This window comes from Gymnogyps californianus, chromosome 12, assembly GCF_018139145.2.
Source record: "Gymnogyps californianus isolate 813 chromosome 12, ASM1813914v2, whole genome shotgun sequence".
Classification (NCBI taxonomy): domain Eukaryota; kingdom Metazoa; phylum Chordata; class Aves; order Accipitriformes; family Cathartidae; genus Gymnogyps; species Gymnogyps californianus.
Genome location: NC_059482.1, coordinates 20,523,807 through 20,543,286, shown reverse-complemented (window position 1 = coordinate 20,543,286; position 19,480 = coordinate 20,523,807). Strand labels below are relative to the sequence as shown.

The 19,480-nt window shown below is 37.3% G+C and overlaps 1 protein-coding gene across 3 annotated transcripts; it reads left to right on the top strand.

Annotated features, from left to right (window-relative positions):
• Positions 1 to 429: 429 nt before the first annotated feature.
• LOC127021294 (receptor-interacting serine/threonine-protein kinase 2-like) lies at positions 430 to 18,016 on the top strand. Of its 3 annotated transcripts, none has more exons than XM_050904271.1 (12): positions 430 to 503; positions 2,983 to 3,148; positions 5,432 to 5,585; positions 5,786 to 5,941; positions 6,084 to 6,232; positions 8,110 to 8,159; positions 9,294 to 9,455; positions 10,211 to 10,296; positions 11,833 to 11,901; positions 12,700 to 12,868; positions 13,853 to 13,936; positions 15,278 to 18,016. In XM_050904271.1, the coding sequence occupies exons 2-12, from the start codon at positions 2,997 to 2,999 to the stop codon at positions 15,595 to 15,597; spliced, it is 1,551 nt and encodes a 516-aa protein (XP_050760228.1). In that variant the 5' UTR covers positions 430 to 503; positions 2,983 to 2,996; the 3' UTR covers positions 15,598 to 18,016. The 3 variants fall into 3 exon arrangements, with proteins under 3 accessions (XP_050760228.1, XP_050760226.1, XP_050760227.1); XM_050904269.1 differs by having other exon boundaries at positions 13,784 to 13,936; XM_050904270.1 differs by lacking the exon at positions 430 to 503 and adding an exon at positions 1,072 to 1,109 and having other exon boundaries at positions 13,784 to 13,936.
• Positions 18,017 to 19,480: the final 1,464 nt, after the last annotated feature.

The window sequence follows — 19,480 nt, the reverse complement described above, 5'->3', positions numbered from 1 at the left end:
CCAAAAAACCCAGCAATTTTCATCCTGTTTTAAGATCAACTTGACTTAAAAAGTTTAAAGGGTACTTGTGCTGTTGGCTTGATCTACTGCAGAGATAAGCATCAGCTGCACAATCTGCAAGCAGCTCTACATGCTTCCGTAGCTGAGCTGTAGCCAATATGGTGTTTTTCACTCTTATATAGCTTTCCCTCTTGGCATTCCTCATTGTGGCAAAAAGTAGCCATCCAACCTCTTTTTCTGTAATCGCTCTCATTAATTACAGGCAGTTAACAAATCAGCCTGTGAAAACCAATCTGCAGTCACTAAAGAGTTACAGCTTGTATATGCAAACAGGAAATTTTAGATGTTTGCAGGCAGCCAATAAAAGGAGAGATCAACAATGCAGCTGACTCAGGCAGGAAAGCTTGAGCTGTGTTTGAATGCAGTTCAAAGCCGACTTGCACTTGGTATCTGCAGCAGTTTCGCTCCATAGTTCCATAGTTTTTGTGCCCGTATTTCCAGAGGTAAGTTGATTTTTGTTTCCAATTTCTTTTACTGAAGCATCTGAATATTAACATAATGTAGAGTTTCTCTCGTACTAAGGAAAACATCTTTGCTAGGAATTACTTTTAAAAAAATTACCTTTAAAATGAGAAACTTGAAATAAATGGTTTTATAGCAGTCTTCCTCCTGCCCTTGCCTGCCCAACTAGGGGTGGATGACAAAGTTGTCTGAGACTTTTAGTGTCTTACTAAAAAATAATACGAAACCCTTCATTGCAAAGGTCACCTAAGAAATACTGGTTTTGTGGTTTGATAGTGAGTTTTTAAAAGGGTCTAGGAGAAAAAGCATTCAGAAGAGCAGAACTATTGAAAAAATGGCTTTGGTACCAAACTTGCAATCTGGGGGATAGAGAGAGACTTTATTATCTGTAATTCCATGATAGTCCCATATCCTCTGATTAGTCCTTCCAACTGTTTTAGAAATCTGGGTAGCACCCTAGATAAATAAAAGCTTTCTCATTTTAGGGCTAAACTCTTCTGGAGATTATCAGCAAATCACTCTAAGTCAAGGTGTGGAAACAGATGTACAAACTCAGACGCAGGGACAATGGTGCTTGGCATGTCATGGTTTGTAACAGAGAAAGATTGAAGTGGTTTTCATTTTGTTTGTAGAAAGTCTGTACTTAAATTAGGTTTTGCAAATCCAAAATAGGAGCTGATGGCTAGCTTTTATTTTTTAATCTAAGTAGCCAGTTAGCAAGAGTTTAAAAAACGGTTATAGCTTTACTTAATGCAATTTTAAATAAAAATAGATACTTTCAGAAATGGTTTAGATCCTATATTCATTGTTTGATCTTCCTTGTACTATGTTTGGAGTTGAGTAAATTCTTTTGGCTATTTAAATGATTATTTATTGTAGTATATAATAAAAATGAGACACAATTTTGCTCCTGCCAGCCTTTTGATTACCTCTTTTATATTTAGGATTGGTACATCTGTGTGGTCTGTCTTTGCAACTTTAAAGGATAAATGGCTCATTTGAAAATTTATCTTCATTCCGAGGAATCTTTTCAAATTTTATGAAACTCTTAACTTGTCCGTCAGCCTTATGCCATGTTGGATTTATTCTTTAAGGAAACTCTAAGTAAAGCACCTAGGCAGCTTTCAAACTACAATAATCTAACAAAAAGCAAAAAGTTCAACTGTGCTTTCCTATCAGAATCCAACACTGTTAAAGCTGAACTGGTAAATCAGCTGCTGAATTCTTATTTGCATCTTGATTGTGAGTAGCTGCAAAACTGAGCTTAGTACCCCTCTGATTGTGAATGTGCCTGCATGACACAGCTGAGATACTGAGATTAACCGAAAATAAGTTGGTCATGAACTAGAAGCAGTTCAGCCATGAGCATAGGCTAATTTATCTTCAGGTTTTTGTTTCTATTTTACTTGTGGAGAACAAGTGATCTGCTCAACGTCGGAAGACTTTCAGGCCTTCTGCATCCCAGAAGCTCTTTTTGTAGAGCCCATCTTCTAGAAGGACACAATTAACACTCAACAATCCTTACTGGTTACTTCAAATTTTTGGCCCTGTTACTTCAGTTCCTTCATGCATTTCCTTCTCTAGCCCTGGTCTACTGGACCCTGACAGGAGTATTCCAGTTTGAGGAGTTCTGACTCACTGACCACTGATCTTGCAGTAATCCTTACCAATGGTTTTATCCCATCTGTTTTCTTGGCTTGCTTGTTTTCCTCTTTCACCACTGACTTTTGGTTATCTCTAGTCTAATATAGCTTCACAGATGTAATTAAAAATGTTACTCATGTAGTAACACAGTGATGCTTTGCAGAGGTTATCTCTAATCTGCACGCACTGCCATGCAACGTGTCTGAGAGATTCGGATGGCCCTAGAGAGGTACTGTATAGAGAGTATTGGCCAAATTAGTGGCTGCTATAAACACACAACTCCATTTAGCAGAGTTCTGCCAGCTTACAGCAGCAGGAAATTTGCCTTTTACCTTGTTTTTGCGTTCACATGTGATGTTGTATTAAAGAAGATATGCAAGAATGATGCAGAACACACTGACATGAGTTATTGAAGAACTGTCTTTTTTATGAGAAGTGGGGAAACTATATTTGTCTAGCATGTAGCTGTAAGATACTAGCTTGTTATCTACATAATTCAGTATCACTTTAAAATCACTTTTTATATTATAAGTAATGGCCCAACACTTCAAAGTCATCAGATGGAAATAATAATGAGCAATTAATTAGCACCTTGCAGCCTCAGATGGCAAGTTATTGTCCAGACACTCCTTTGCAATTAGTGCATTTTTCCTGTCTTTATAAGGAAAGTCTGACACAGTGGTAAAAGGAAGCCTGTTGGATTAGGGCAATAGTTATTTGGGAAGTAAGGGGTGGTGCAACTTCACTGTGCTTTGGTAGTAGTGACAAAAAGTAGTTCTTAAAACTTTCTTCTTTTCTGCCATTTTTTCCCCCAAGCCAGCCATCAAGAAATGGCCAAATCATTACCTGTAGTAGCCCAGGAAGATTTGGATAGCTTTACGTTGACCAGGACAGGCTCAGGATTTGCACTCAAAGCCTTTCATATTTCGTGGAACACTCACATCTCTGTGAAGCTGCTGACCAGCCAGGACGCTACAGGGAGGTATGTGTCTTACTTGGCCAACTAACCATGCAGGTGGGCAGCACAGACCTGCAGTGATGGCACCAGAATGAATTGTGGCATGCCCAGGATCATCTGATCCCTAAACACATCTCCATTCCTAGAAATCCTGACTAGCCAAGAGGCAACTTGGAGGCAGTTATACTGAGAAACAAGCTCTATGGTTTTTTACAAATTTTTATAGAAGTAGAGCTTAATCCTGAAGTGATTAATTATCTCTACTATAATAATGTCTACAAACCCTGATCAGTAATACTTAGCATGCTATGATATTACATCTTTCTGGAGGTCCCTGAAGAGATCTTGGTTGAATTTAATCTAAAACAGCATGTACAGGTGAGAGAGTAGAGAAATGGGAGGAGCGAGGGATAATAGTCAGGGTTACAGGGTAGTGAGGTGTGTACGTGTCCTGATTATAAAAACAAATGAGCAATAACTGACGGATGTCAGCCCACTGACCACAAAATTCCAGTGTGCGACGAAACCACAGAAAGTTTCCAAGAATAACCACAAGCTACTTTTGATGAAGCAAGACCAAAGCATTTTAGGGAATGTACTGACCTGACTGTTTATCAAAAAAGGTGTGTCTGATGTGCATCTATGGACTAGTAACTCTTGTTAACTGAGAACGCTGCCATTCAGGTGGCTTTTGTTAAAAGTAAAATACAAAAGTGTCCTACTTGAATACAGAGAGCTTAATTTGTTCCATTATAAAGGCGCGGGAGGAAAAAACAGTATTTCGTACAAATATTTTTAAATTGACAGTTTAAACTGTCAGTGATACTTCAAAAACCAAGTGCTGCCAGAATTTGGGAACAGTTAAAATTTTTAAGGGTTTTTTTGTGGTGGGGGAGAGGATTGCTTGTTTTTAGATGATAGAAGTCCAGCAATTTTGTAATCTGAACAAATGTTATTTGTTTGGTAGCTTGTTTAAAGAAGAAAAGTTTCCTCTGTCCCCTGTCCACATTTTCTTTAAATCAAACAAACCAACCCCAAAACAAAATAGTTAAAAGTTACAGAAATCAACATTTTAGTTTGCTTTGAATTTAACATGCTGTCCTGATTTGGCATCTTTTCACTCAAACTTGCTCCCTAAAACTAAAGCCACTGTTTTGCCTTTCTCTCTCTTTCTACCATTCTGATCTCTTTTTTTTACACTATGCAGTGTTTAGGAAAGCTGGGAGAATAAACTGTGTTTTACTCTGGCTGCAAAATGTTTAACTGTGTGCTGATGATAAATATTTAGATTTGTGGAAATAAGTGTTAAATCAGGTGGGACTGTGAATTACTTCCAGTGATTAGTTTACAGGCTTGCGAGTCAACACAGTAAATATGAGAAATTGAAACTGAAGTCTCAATGTAAAGGCTGGTTAGAATAATGAGAATGAGCTCCAAGTATGTTGAAATCAACTGAAGTTTGAATTAATTTCAATGAATTTTCAGATCACAAGTACCATAGAGTAGAGATAATCAGATCTTTAAAACAAAACATACGATTAACAAAAATTGAACCCGTAGTAGAAGTTCAGTTATTTCCATGAAAATGCACAATTGAATTGATAGTTCAGTGTTCCCTGTGCATGAAGTAGTAACTGTTTGACGTCCGTGGACAACAAAACTTTCTTCTGATTATGATGATCAAAGCAAAGCTTTGTTATTCTCTGTAAATAAACTCTGTTTGAATTCAGGTCTACAATCCAACCGCAGTTGAGCTTGAATCAAATTTGGCAAAGTCACTAAAGTGGTACTGCTTACATCAAATCTGAATTTGGCTTCACTTTTATATCATGCTATGACATGCTATATCATATATCATTTATATAACATGTCCCATTAGATAAGCATGGAAGATCATAATTTCCTTGTAAACGTGGATCTCACTAATAGCAAAAGGATACAATACAAGTTCTTGGGGACAGTAAGGGGAAAAAACTTGATTTTTCTTAATCTAGCATTTCATAAAATTCAGCTTTCTCCTGCCTTTGCACTTCAATCCTGCTTTAAACTGTGCTCTTATGTTCACATTAAAGTATCCAGAGGTCTTTCAAGTTATATTAGAATAATACTTTTCTTAGAATTGTTTGGAAGATGATATAATATTGGGTTTATTAGTAGAATTATACTAGCTTGTGTTCAACCGTATGGTTATCTCTCATTTCCATATCCTACACTATCTCATCTCTAGCTGAAATTCCCTTCAGTCTAACCTGCCTCTAACCCTTGTTTTTTTTTTTTTCTTTTTTTTTTTTTTTTTTTTTTTTACAGGGAGCGGAAGTTGCTGCTTGAGGATATAGCAAGTGTCAGATGCTATGAGTCTGAACGTCTCCTGCCTTCTCTTGGGATTTACCAGTACCATGGACTTGTGGGGATAGTGACTAAATGGATGAACAATGGATCCCTCCACTCGCTCATCCATGAGGTATATAAAAGAAGTCATCTTTTATGTGACAAAATTAATTACAAGGTCAGCCAACAGAGAACAATCAGCATGTAAATTATGGACAGTAATCACAGTCCATCTGTTCTTTAGCTTCTGTATTGTACTTCTGTTTATTGTCAAATGAAAACGTGAATAGTAACAATTTCACGCTACCAAAACCTGTATTTTATGTTACTTAGCATCATCTGTACCCAGAACTTCCATTTCCCTTACTCATAAGGATCCTGTCGGATGTGGCTGAAGGGCTGCATCACCTTCACAGCCTCGAACCTGCGTTCTGCCACTGCAGCCTGAAACCTTCCAACGTGCTTTTGGATACACAGTACAGAGCCAAGGTAGGAGCTTCTACTTTTAGCCTGTAAATGTAAAATCCAGTGATTGTCCTATTGTTGCATATATTTATCCTAATAGTCAACATTTAATACCAAGACTTGAGGTAGTGTCACTAAAATTTACTTTTTTCTCCCATCTCCGTAGATATCAGATTATGGTCTAACCAACTGGAGGAAACAGCAACTGAGGTCAGACCTGCAGAACTGCAATCAGAGAAACTGCCAGGATTTAGTGTATCTCCCTCCTGAAATACTTGAAGGAGGTCTTCCTTCCCAGGAAGGTGATATTTACAGGTGAATGGGATTTCTAAGGGCAGGTCATACCTAGTCCTTGCTATGTTCTACGATGTTGCCGAAATACTTATTTTCAAAGACGCTACAGTAAAAATGTCAGATCTCCATAATGCAGTAGGATAGTATTCCACATGAGGCCAATTACAGCAGTGAATTAAATTTGAAATTCCCTGTATTTGGTGAATAATATACCAAGGTTAAGAACTGTTCTCTAAGTTCGTCATATAAATATTTATATAATGGACCTAAATGTTTAAAAAGTGTAACAGAGCTGCCAAAACTTTCATATACATTTAGAAACTATGTGAAGTAGTTATTAGGTTTCTAAGCGTGAACTGTTGTCGGCTTTAGTTTCAGGAAGAACTGTTTACGCCTAGATGAAGCCCAGGTAACAATAAGACTTTTCTCTCAATAGTGTCCCATTAAGGGCCTATGGAGTCTCTGCTGGAATAACTTACTGAGCCACTCAAGTACTCATACTTTTTAACAAAGTGATTTATACAAAGGAGGAAGATTACCTACTGCCACATGTCCCTTTTGGATATGTTACATGCTTTGTGGTTGTCTCGTTTATTGAGGCAAATTGCAACTGCGGTCTGTATGGACATACATCTTTACAACCAGCATACAGAGCCTGTGGACTAGCATTATAAATAACTTTTAAGCATGACCACTCTTCTGCTTTTAGAGCTTTTATGGAAGCAACAAATTTAAACTCCTGCTTTATTGTCACAAAGGCAGGCTCTAAGATGAGTCAAATAATGCACACACTTGAGGAGACCTATAAATGATATGACTAATCTGATGTTGTTCCTAAACAGAAGATTTTTGCGCAGGAAGAGTGGAGGCTTACTTTCAGGTAGTATAATTCAATTTTCCAACATGTCATTCTTATATAATTTTAGATGCTCAGATGTGACTGAGCAGGATGCATGTGACTGACTCAGATGCATGAGACAGGTGCATGTCTAGACAGTGGTGCAACAGAGAAAACAAAAGTATGTGTCATATATGAAATATTAAGTACATGTAAGTTACATGTATGCCCACATTACATTAATACTTTCCTAGAGGGTATTTAAGTAAAAGCACTTTCAGATTTTATGTGGAAATAAGGCAGAAGAGGGGGTTCTTTTAAACATTGTAATTCAGCACTACAGCAAGACGTATGAGTAAGCAGATATGTTTATCCTAGAACTGCTTCTTCCCCTTTTGATTGCTTTGCTTCTGACTCATTCATAGCCTGCTTTCTCTCTTCCAGCCAGCCTCCTTGCTTCTGCCTCTGATTTTGCAGATTGAGCTTTTTATTAAACAACTGTATTTTATACCATCTGAGTTGTGGGTTATAAACGTAGATCTATGGTATCACTGGAATACTTCCCAGGGTGTTAGAAAAGGAAAAAGGTATTTGGAGCCCCATCAAAATTTGCTGAAGAAAACAGACACACAGTGGGTCAGAACCAAGTTTTTGGTAGGTTAACTGATGTGCTTGTCAGTACCTGCTGAAAAGTCCAGCTCTTTCAGTTGCTATTTAAATTACTTGAAAACAAAACAAAAACCATAGAGAAAGGAGAACAGAAAGTTCTGAAATTCACAAGAGCAAATGGAGATAAGGTGGTAACCTGAAATGTAATTCTAATTGATCCTATATTTTAAAAAAATTAATTCTAACTGATTTATTATTTTATAAGAACAGCTCAGTTCAAAACTGAAACTTAATAATGCGGGCAAAAGGATCTCATCAAATTAAGAAAGGCTTGGATAGACTTTGTCTTGAAAAACTCCTTTCTCTTAAACCAATAAACTGGCTCTTGGAAATGAGAACATAAATACAGATTGCAAACTAATGAACAGTCTTTTGCTGTTCTTTCTTTTAGTTTTGGAATACTGTGTTGGGAGAGCCTAAGCAGACGGAAACCTTTTGAAGGTATTTATCTCTATTGTTCACGTTAGACTTTGCGTTGCCCTAATCTTTTCTACAAATTCCCTTATTGTAGGGAAATTACGATACAAACAGCACTGTCTTTTCAGATGTCCCTTTGACTTCTATTACTGTTAAAGCACAAAGCTCCACGTTATGGGATGTAAAGATTCGAATCCCTCAACAAATCCTCAGTGTTTCCAAAGAAGCTGATCTTTCTGAAGGGGAAAGGCATAGCTTCTTACCCCGCTTGTATCATCTCTCTGTGCTTGCTGAAGCACTCTGTTACTGAGTTGGATTTTCCGCTTACCTTTAGTGAGAAAGAACACCACTTTATATTTGACAGTTGTCATTTTAAAATCAGGGAACATTTTAGTGACAAGCAGCTAACTGGATGAGCAGAATGCTAATTTTTAAAGTTGCCGTGAGTTTCAAATTCTGATCAAGAAATGCCAGTTCATGCTGAATTCTCTTAAGCAAGCAGGGAATCTTACTTTCTTAGATGCATGTGTGAGCAATTTTAAAGAACTTAGTTTGCAAAGCATTGGATAATAATTGTCAGTCTAGGAATGATCCCTGTTTCATGGAGGTGGAGATCAATGAAAGGCTTCTTTGCTATGGGCTCCATTCAGCATGGCAAAACTGATTGAAGGACTCCTGTATTTTACAGGCTGAGGACCTTTTAGAAACACTGCATAGAATAGTATCTTAATGGTCATACTGCTTATGGCTGCCATCTTGTGGCTGCCCAAAGTAGATTCTTTTTTTTGCACGATAGGCATTAAATTCTTATAATGCAGGTGTAAGGCTTTATATAAAACTGTGTGCTTAGAATATACCTCAGGAATACATGTAATTATTATGGGTATCTGTGCATGTAGTTTACAATGCGTATTTACATATCCATTTGTGACTTATTATTTGGACAGAGTTCTTTATCCTGAAATGTCCTGTTGTAGTAAGTAGCTATAGTTATTGGTAAAGGTTAGCTTATCTATTTACAAGAGTGTTAATATATTTTGCTTTTAAAAAAGCAGTCTTTGTTTTAAAACACACAAAATAACTTATGCTGAATATCATTTTAAGAGAGTTCTGAGGTCTTCAATATTTTTTGCAGTGACGTTTTCCTATAAATTGCAGGTCAAACAACCCTGCTGGAAGTTTTGATAGGAATCTGCAGCAGTTTGCGGCCTGGCATTTCAGAAAAGTTTATACCAAGCAATTTGCCTGAGAGGAACAGACTGTTGCACCTTATCGCTCTGTGCTGGCATCAAGAACCAGATTATAGACCAAGTACTGCAGGTAACATTCAGGATTTTCTTTCTTTGCAAGATTTGTAATGGAGATAGTCTTGCTGGGAACATTGCTCTAGCACTCTAAATCAATGACAGAACAACTGAAGTGGAAGTATTTTTCAGATCGTTAGAGTACTTCAGATGGTTCTTCTAACTGAAGCTTCCTACCAGAAATAGCTTACTTATCTCCAAAATTGTGTTTAGTATAAATTAAAAATGAGTACAAATAAAGGAAGGGATATTATCAGCTATATATACTAGTTCAACAAAGATCAACCTGTCTTCAGCATTTCTTGATTCCAATGCATAACCAGTTCCCTTTGAAGTGTGCTATCATTGTTTACTTTAGTGGAACTGTTATGTTTATCATCTGTTTCTACAAAGATAGCCAAGAAATGTTAAAATTGTGATATTTGAGGACTTTTGAGCAAATCTTCAAAGTTGAAGTGCTGAGGAAGCAATTTGCATATAGCTTTATTGTGATAGATTTATACAGTCATGTGTAAACCTTTTGCAAGTAAGTTCACTACATCTGTACGAACACTTAAAATGTGATTTTAATGTGACTGCAACCGTTCTTGAAAATCAGTTCAAAAAGGAAACCAAGAGGAGGTATGAAGTGGAAGTTGTATTAAACTAATTTCATCTACTTCACCCAGCTACTCAACATCATAGTAAAGTTAGTTGCAATATGCTGATGCCTAAATATATACACACTTTCATACACAATGTGGTATTTAAAATGCCTTATTACCCCTGCAGAATGTGTAGACCTTCTAAATGGAATTTTGACTAGTATAAATAAGGAGGCAATTTCCACTGCAATCTACAATCTGATGGATGCAAAGGTTAGTGCAAAATTAAGTTTTGTTCTCCTACAAGGACATTACTTGATTCTTTGAATTGCAATCTTTGTGGTCCAAAACCAGGAAACGCTTTGTCTTCATTGTTTTACTGGACATGCCAGAGAGCTGGAGAGTACCCTTTGGCACTTTGGGTTCTTTCAGGAATTGCAGAAAACAGATGTTGTGAGGTTCTCTAAAACTATGTCAATTGCTACCTGTGATTATAAAAATACGATAGCTTCTTTCCAGTCACCAGCTGTAGTCAGACTGGTAAGCCCATGTGAGTGAGAATAAATATCAGCCTTAAGTAGATCAGATTAGGGCTAGAACCAAGGACAATTTTTGTTGTATGTACTGGTTAGAAGACATTTAGTTCAAAACCTGGACAGTGTTTGTACCTGTTGTAGCAATACTACTATCAGCACTTTTCTGTACGCTTCACTGCTTCTAAATTGACGTGCTTCAGGTACAAGACATTGCTTGTCCTAGGGTCTAAGAGGGTCCTCTGATACCACAGGAATGGATGGGGAACGGCCAACAACTGAGGGATACAGCTAACTCCACACGTCTACATTGCCATGGGAGATCTGGTACAAATCCGACTGCCACAAATATAGCTATATCCTATCTAGTTGACTTAGTCATAGTGGGGAAACTAGTGACACATTCTTCAGCCCTTGAACAAGTATTCTGACTCCATCTGGATTTACACAGCCCATGCTGTGGTGTCAGTTTCACTGCTGTGCTTACGTGAGTTGTTTATATTAATGCATGCTGGATTATTTCTACATGTTGCAATCACATTCTGGGATTACAGAACAGACTCGATCAATGTTTTAATAGGTGGCATAGTTATAGTCCAAGTCATTTTTACTACTGTTGAAGTTTATTTAGGATCGTACTGCCAAATATTCCATAATCTAATGCTTTGATCTCCCTTGAGCAAGGTTTTATTTTTCTATTTGCTAAATTAGCAAAGAGCACTATTATTTAAACAACTGAACTAATATGTCCAAAATGACTGTGAAAATGCTACTGGAGATTATTGAAAATGGATTGATTCATAAGTGTTGAAGTATATAAACTAAAAAATAGTTTAACGAATCTGCTGCAGATGTACAAAACAGCAAAAAAGTTACAAGTATTGACACATCCTTATTGCAGACAGTTTGGCATACTAAACACAGGACAGCCCTGCTGTGTGGATACTTAAAGGAAAACATGTTACAGCTAGCCCAAACTCCCTCTCTCTCAATATAGGGCTATTTTCACCTTCCCCTGCATGATTCAAAACTGGGTTTTAAAATAAGTTTGAAAGAGCATAAACAGTAACAGGGTAGAGTTGTGTCAGTTTCTATACCCACTTACATGTGTTAAAATGCAAAATTGGTCTGTGCGATTCACTGTTACTATATATCAGAGTATAATATATATTGTCAGTATAAATTGTTAGTGTCAGTATAAATTCTTGCTCCTGACAACTGTGAATTGAACAAACCATATGTATACTTATTAGAGTTACTGTGCTATTTTTTCCAGGAGACAGCACTTAATGCATGCAAAGGTTCAGAAACATACACATTGCAGACGGGCATATGCAATTCAGAGGTGAGTACATGGCATGAGAGTCTTACAAGAGCACTTCATAAGCTGCTTGTTTCTCCTGCTAGCCCTGACAATGTATAATACAAACACTGTGGGCCAAAATGTCCCTAGCCCTTTTTGTCCCTAACCAGGATAACTCCATCCAGTTAACCAACAAAAACCACTGTTTTGCCTTCTTCCAAGCAGCTGACTCTGATGTTGCTCTTGCAAAAACAACCTCCTGCACTTAAGAATTGCTTTGAACCTCTCCTTCTTGAAGAGGTCCTAATGAAATTGCAAAAATCTAACCGTTCTTGGTAGTGTGTTCAAAATGATGGCTGCAAAAAGTCCTAGGCTAAATTCTAGTATTTTCAACCAGTTTTCTTAGAGCAAGGCCAACTGCTTTGTGATAACTCCAAAATAAAGTTAACTCCCATTTTCAAAGTGATTTTGGCACTTGTGGCACGCCTGCCAATACTGAAAAATACAGAGACAGAACTGAAGCTCACGTGCCTGGATCAGAGCTAACTTTAAACAGCTCAAGTTCTAGTGACACCATGGCTGATGGCAGCACAGGCTGCAGAAGCAATCTAGGACTGCAGTAAACCCTAGGACAGTTAGCCTATGGATCTGTGCTGCCACAGAGACCCAAGGCAACTAGCTAAAGTTGAATTAAGTATGTCTCTAGGCTCAACAGCTGCATACCCACCCTGCCTGTACTGTGATACTACTGCCTTATATTCCAAGAGAAAACTGCTTAGAAAAGGTTTTGGAACAAAAGTTTCCAAGAAGGTAATTCTTCTCTATTTTGATCTTTTTCAGGTCATCTGTCCACAAAAAAACAGCCACTTAATCAGCAAGAAAATTCCTTTTGTAGTGCCAAGCTTGTCAACTATTCTACTTGATAGCAGTGCAAATCATGCAGGAAGAGAAAACGTTCTTGAGATGGGTCTGTCAAATACTATCCCACAGAACACAACAACAAAGAAAGGTGTCTACCTTGAAACATATTCAGCTCCAGCTATTCTAAGAAAAGGATAAATATTACCAGTTGGTTCATATACAAATGTTGTTTTCCATGAAAAATTGTCCCTTCTCAGAGTACAGCTGTGCCCTCTCCTGGTATCATCTGAAGCATGAGTTCACTACAGAAAACCAGAGATGCCACAATACCTTTTGATTAAGTGTATAAATCAAAAAGCCTTTTTTGCTGAATTTTTTTTAGAACCCTGACCTGTAATACACAGCTGCCTTTCCCTCGCACATCAAATATTGCCTGTTGCTTTTGACAGAACAAGTCCCTCCTGGGAACCACACTGCCTTGTGCCACCAGGAATAACTTCTTTTTTGTAATTTGCTAATAAGAAAGGGAGATATGTTTTAAAAAGACTGTGTTGCCAGGAACATGTGAATGATTCCTGGTAATCATCATTCCTATGTAAATAACTTCCTTTGCCTTTCCAATGTGGATTTGTCTTATCAAAGTGTTTAAATTTGTGTCAAGAAGAGACATATTTCCTTAAAAGCTTTTCCTGTACTCCTCATGCCTTTGGATACAGAAGTAGAGCCACAGGAAATCAATTCACTTACAGCAACATCTGCATTTCTAAGCATTTTAGTTCTGATCAACAGCCATCAGACTTACAGACAGAACAGAATGTTCCATAACTTCAGAAACAAATTCCTACAGACAGTTTGAAAAAGTGAGATGTGTGTAGTAATATATGCCAAAATCGTCCTAGGAATAATGATGTATTAACAAAGGCCCAAAGAACAGCTAGTAATAAGTAAGTGCTCTCAAGTCAGCCTTCACTTTAGTTCCAGTCTTCTGCAGTGGCTGACATGTATAATGTTCTGTCATGTTCAATTCAAGGGTCTCATCTTACTCATCTTAAACTTCTTCTAGATCACCCAGGCTCTGACAGTAGAAAATCAAATTCCTTTTGCACGATTCCTTTATCTGGTTCAACTGCAGGCAAAGAAAGCGGTCAGCATAACGACCCACCACCGGCTCTTAAGCACAGACCACAACCTATGCATCTTGAACAAGCAGTGACAGGTAAGACGCCATTTCCAGTTTGAGGTGGCAATATTCTCCTTGGCCAGATCTTAGTGATTAAATTGTTTAAAATTTGGAGGACACAGATATCTCTAAATTTTGTGCACATTTTCAAGTGTTTAGTGTAATAACTCCTCCAAACTTGATACAAATGACTCATGAGTCTATTCGTGTATAGCTGGTCCTATGTTCTCAGAAGTTCAGGCATTGGCCACTGAGAACACTGGGTTGTTCTTTTCCAGGGTCATATTCGGGCTGAGAACAGTTCTGAAAAGACCATAATAAAAATACAAAAAATATAGCACACATTGAATGTGAAATACATTAGTTAAGTCTGGAAATTTCTTTTTTGTAATTTTAAGCTGTGTATTCTATACCTCTACAGAAGTAGCTATTGACCACAGAAACAGATGACCGGGAGGAGCGGGGACCATTCATTTCCTTACTTACATGGTCTCAGTTCTTCCTACCGAACAGAGGCAGAAAAGGCCAGCTTCTGATTTGTGAAGCCTGCCTCTGCCTGTAGGTGAAGCTTTGTGAGCTTTTTTTGCTAACTTTTTGCAAGCTGGCCTATGATAGTTCTCACATCTAGCTGGCCATCCTTCTCCACTTCAATTTACTTCCAAGTGATGACGTAATTTCTGGATAAATCAACAGACTAGTTCATGCAGGAAAAATTCATCACAGAACGCTACTGGCAACAGACAGAAATCAGAATGACAGAGGCATGTTCGCCAAAGCAACAATGGCTTTTGGTTATTAATTTTCTCTTGGTGTATGTCATTTACTGTACACTAAAAACCCTAATGTCAGTAGTAAGTATTCTAATCAGTTTGTGAAAAGAGACAGAACCCAAAGCTCTTGACCATTTTACCAAGAGTATTACTTTTGTTATTCGTTTGGCTTTGACATATATTCAAGTTCCCAGTTTCACGCTACGTGTTTCAAACAGTCCTACTATCCTGAACTACCTATTATCTGTTCTACCACTTTCTACAGGACAAAGTTTTCTCATGTATGTCAAGCCAAGCTGCTTTGCATAAAGTTTGATACAGATGCTAGATGAATAGTGTGAGACCTGAAAATCCCCTCCCCTTACACAATCTGAGCACTTAATAATCTTTAGAAACACTTACTTTCCGTAATCTGATCTTCATGAGTTTCGAACAACAGATGAAAATACATTGGACTAGTTTTGAACAAAGAATGCAAATAAACTAACTCCTCCTACTCCTTTCCTCTACTGAGTTTGTATTTCTGGTGTTGATGCTATCACTTGCTAACAACTTCTGGAAGAAGAGAGCACTTAGTTTATCTCATTTTGTTTCCTTTTCACTCGAGATCCTTGCTGCAAAGGAAACTGCTGTCAAATATTAGCCTGCCAGAGACAGACCATACTGAGCTGCATGACAGAAGGACGCCTCAACCACATCCTCGATGTCCTTCGCTCACAGCAAATGTTGTCCCGAATGGATTATGAAACAATTACCTCCTACCCCACAGTGACCGGGCGTGCTCGGGCATTGTTGGACACTTGCCTTTGCCTCGGAGAGAGGGCAGCACAGGTTGTAGTGACTGTACTTCCAGTGACCAAATGTAGTCCTCTGGGACAAGGCAGCCGTTGCCCAGACTGTCCTTCTAAGGTAAACAGGCTGTTGTGACTTTTATTTTTTTGCAGTTTGTTACACGTATCAGAGCACTGGTAATTTGGAATGGCAATGATTCACATTAATTCCTCATAACCCACTGACTGAAGTCAATCCTTCCTACAGCCCATGATTTTAGTCCTCTAGTGGAAAAAGCTAGCTGGATTAAAAGGTCAAGTCAACCACTGCCTGCAGAAATTACGAAGACTGGTATAACAAATTCTAATTTGGACCTCAGAGATGGGAGGAGTGCAATGTGTGCCAGAGCAAACATAGTTCAAGTCAGATGACACCTTATTTCCTTGATTTTTTTAGAAGGGAGGAAAATGGATCATTACTTTTTGGAGGTCACACTATGGAAGAACGGCTGTTACTAAATTCCTCCAAATAAGGATAGCAAACAGGGTACTGGATGAGGAGAAAAAAGTTACTGCCTTTCACTGAGCTCGTATCTGAGCCAGCTGTTAGAGTGAAAGGCTTAAGAGAATCAAGAAATATTTCTTCAACAGGGCCTTAAGTAAGACTTGGAAATTTTATATCATGCATATAAATGATTTTATTTTCACTCACAAATGGTCATATGCTCTGCAAATGGGGCACTGATAGTAGCACTTTGGAGAGATGGGGCTTAAAGTATTTACTAAATGGAAAAACGTTAATACCTTATATCCATGTAGTTCTCTAAGTATGTCTGCAGTTCAAATGTAAAATTAAACTAAGAAGAAGAGGTGCCAAGCTGATCGTTTTGAAATGGTGGCTCTGCTGAACTGTAAAGGAAAGTAGTAAGATTATTTTAATTATAATGAAAATGAGGTTATATAAGATGCTGGTTTTTTTGAAGGCACAGTGGGATTCCTTCAAGCTTCATGGCACTGGATTAACGTGAGAACTTGTTATACAATCTACAAGTATTTCAAATGCAAAACCACATTACTCTGTATCCCTATGTTGCATTTGTTCTCTCTGCAGTTTCAAACTGCTTATTGACTTCAGTAGTTTGGCAGGCTGCAATTTTAAATACAGCGATGATGTGTTTTCTAGGCACATTTAAGAGATAAGACATTTGTTACTTCATGTACTAAATGCTACTGGAACCATAAACATAATTTTTTTTTACGTAAATTCGTTAAACTTTAAGACTGCCTTGAGATAATATATTGTTACAATTAAAAGCAATGTCTATCAGAATATGTTGACAATAGTTTTGCCTATTAAAGGAACTAAACATCTACTTTACTGTTGAATTTTTTTTAATCTACATTTTAAATGGGAACTTGGAACAATCTCTGAAAAAGGATGTCTTGCTTGTGAGGAAAAACTGCTGTTGTGGTGGTTTGCCTGTTTAGAAGGCATAAAATAATCAGAGTAAACCAGATAATTATTCACCCGTGGGAAATATTTACAGACTTCTAAGAGAGAAACTGGCAATCTTGTTGAAACTTAATTATCAGCTTTCAAAAATTATTCCATTCAGTTGTTCTGCTGGACACTTTATACTTCCGTGAAAGACGTGCCAGCTGGCAGGCTATACTGATTTTTTTGTCATTATATTTTTGACACAGAAACCGCTTTGGCTCTTTTCTTGAAACAGCTGCCTACTTGAGAATATCATTTGATGCCAGACCTAAGCCCAGTCTTAATTGTTAATTGCAAAACTGGCATCAAACCAGTGGGAGCACAAGTTATCTGTTTTTCCAAACAGATTTTTGTTCTCCTCATATTTAGCTTTCCAGTTTAAGTATTTGTAATAGGATGTGACCTTAGAGTTAGATCTATTACTATCATGCTTATCCAAATTTTTTAAAAAATAACGCAAGAAGACAGTTTATAACCAATTACAAAACAAAGGCAAATTTGTTACTTCATGTTCAAAAGAGCCTGAATAGAATTCTTTAAATATGTTGTTTAATAATTAACTCTATCCACAATCAGATTTTGGCACCTTGCTCAACTGAAATCAATGCATAAGTTTGAGATTTTTTTGTATGGATACTTTGGCTAAAAGCATTGTCATAACTAGCTATGCTACTGCCAAAGCCCTGCTATAAACATATTTAAGTTGATGTAGCCAGATGCATAGACTTCCTCATGACTCTCCCTTGTGTAATACAAACATTTAAACTTTGGGGTTTGTTGACAGTTGCAGCTGTTGGGAGTCTTTAAGTGTGGTATTTTTGAAGGGATGCTACTAGTTTCTTGAAATAAAACTGCTGTTGATATAAAAAGTTTTGATACAAAACTAGAATACAGTGACCTGAAACTAGCATGGTTTCATTTTGTCTCACCAAAAATACATACTCTTATAAGGCCTATAATGTGTTGGCTATGTAACAAAGACATTAATGTAATGTGGTGATCACTGATGTGAAATATTAAACTGCTTAAAGCTTATGGTATTCTGCTTGTACACAAGCTAGTTCATTAGCTAAGATTTCTATTGTCCTTGCCTCTGTGTTCTGCAGTTCTCTTGATATCACAAAACAATATAGAATAAATTACACTGAGCACGAGTAAAGATAGAAGAATCAAACTGTTCTTTAGTATCTATGGGAAGAAACAAGGCTGCAATGTGAAGAATCTCTGGAGTCCCAGGAAGGACATATGAAACATGGGTAACTCTAGAAAACAGCAAAGGAATAATAAAAAGAAGTCACCTAAGGACTGACCATACAAAGTGATTAGTAGAACTCTCTCTTGCAGTTACTCAGAAAAGACAAAACTAGAATTAATAGATTATTAATTATAATAATAGATAATTATCTAAATAATAGAATTTACATACTTATTAAAAATGATAAGTCATTCAAATTCTATGAAGCTATTTAGATTTATTAAAGGAACAGTAAGTGGAGTAGGCAGATGGTTATTTTTCTGACATTATTGTAACATATTTTTCTTCTTGATGCTGGTTGCAGCTATCTTTTGCTGACTTGTAAAAAGATGATTGTCCCTTGCCCTTTTTGGTATCTATACAACACCTTTATCTTAGCTGGGATACTTCCTGCAATGTAAGATTGTCTGCACTAGAATTTGTTTGAGGTTAATTTGTGGAAAATTAATCTGAGGTACTGGAATGAAATGTCTAAGAGATTAGTCCTTCCAGTAGAGAGCAAAACAAAGCTATAAATACCACTCAATAGTTGTCACCAGTGCCTGTTAAAATCAGTTCCAGAGAACAACAGAGGAAGACAAGTGCATATTCATAAAACACTGATCTACAAAATTTTTAAAAATGCATTAATAGACTGCTAATGTACACAGAAGAATTTTACACCAGGTAGGTAGTCTAAAAGGTACAAAAACTAAAGCACTAACCAAAACATACTAAACCTCAAGGATTTCTATTTTATTGTTTCAAGTCTGAATTCTACATAACCTTGTAAACATTTTTATGCTTGCACAGGTTTAGTCACTTGAGCTATTCATGTGAAGATTTGTAAGGAAGGTTAAGTGCATATATAAATACTTGTGTGACCGGTATGTTGGGGAAGGACCCAAACATCATCAAGGCAGGCATAGAGAATTTAGGTTTCTTTACTGTTATTTATTGATTATAGTGCTATACAGCTATTAACTATGCTCTCCTCCAGTAATCTATGCTGTCTCTAAGACTGCTGGGATTTTTTATGCGTGAAGAAATCTTGTCTTGTGCTATATTCCCTTTCATTCTTTTCCTGCCCCCTTTGCAAAATATTATACTGGAGCTCAAAAGGCCTTAGCATAGTTTTGATTTTGTTCTTTATCAAAGGAAGTAATCCCTTGCTTGCCTTGCCTGGTACTACATTCCCTTTACTGAGCGCATGGTTGACTTGACAGCCGGTATGTCAGCTGAGTTAAAACTCCTGGATTTTGAGGTAAGTCCACCATAAATTAAACTACCTGACAAGATCTGAAAAGA

Coding starts and splice junctions, on each gene's coding strand:
- LOC127021294 (XM_050904269.1), top strand. CDS start 2,997: ATGGCCAAATCATTACCTGTAGTAGCCCAGGAAGATTTGGATAGCTTT. Junction 5,942..6,083: donor ATACACAGTACAGAGCCAAG/GTAGGAGCTTCT, acceptor CCATCTCCGTAG/ATATCAGATTATGGTCTAAC. Junction 11,902..12,699: donor CGGGCATATGCAATTCAGAG/GTGAGTACATGG, acceptor GATCTTTTTCAG/GTCATCTGTCCACAAAAAAA.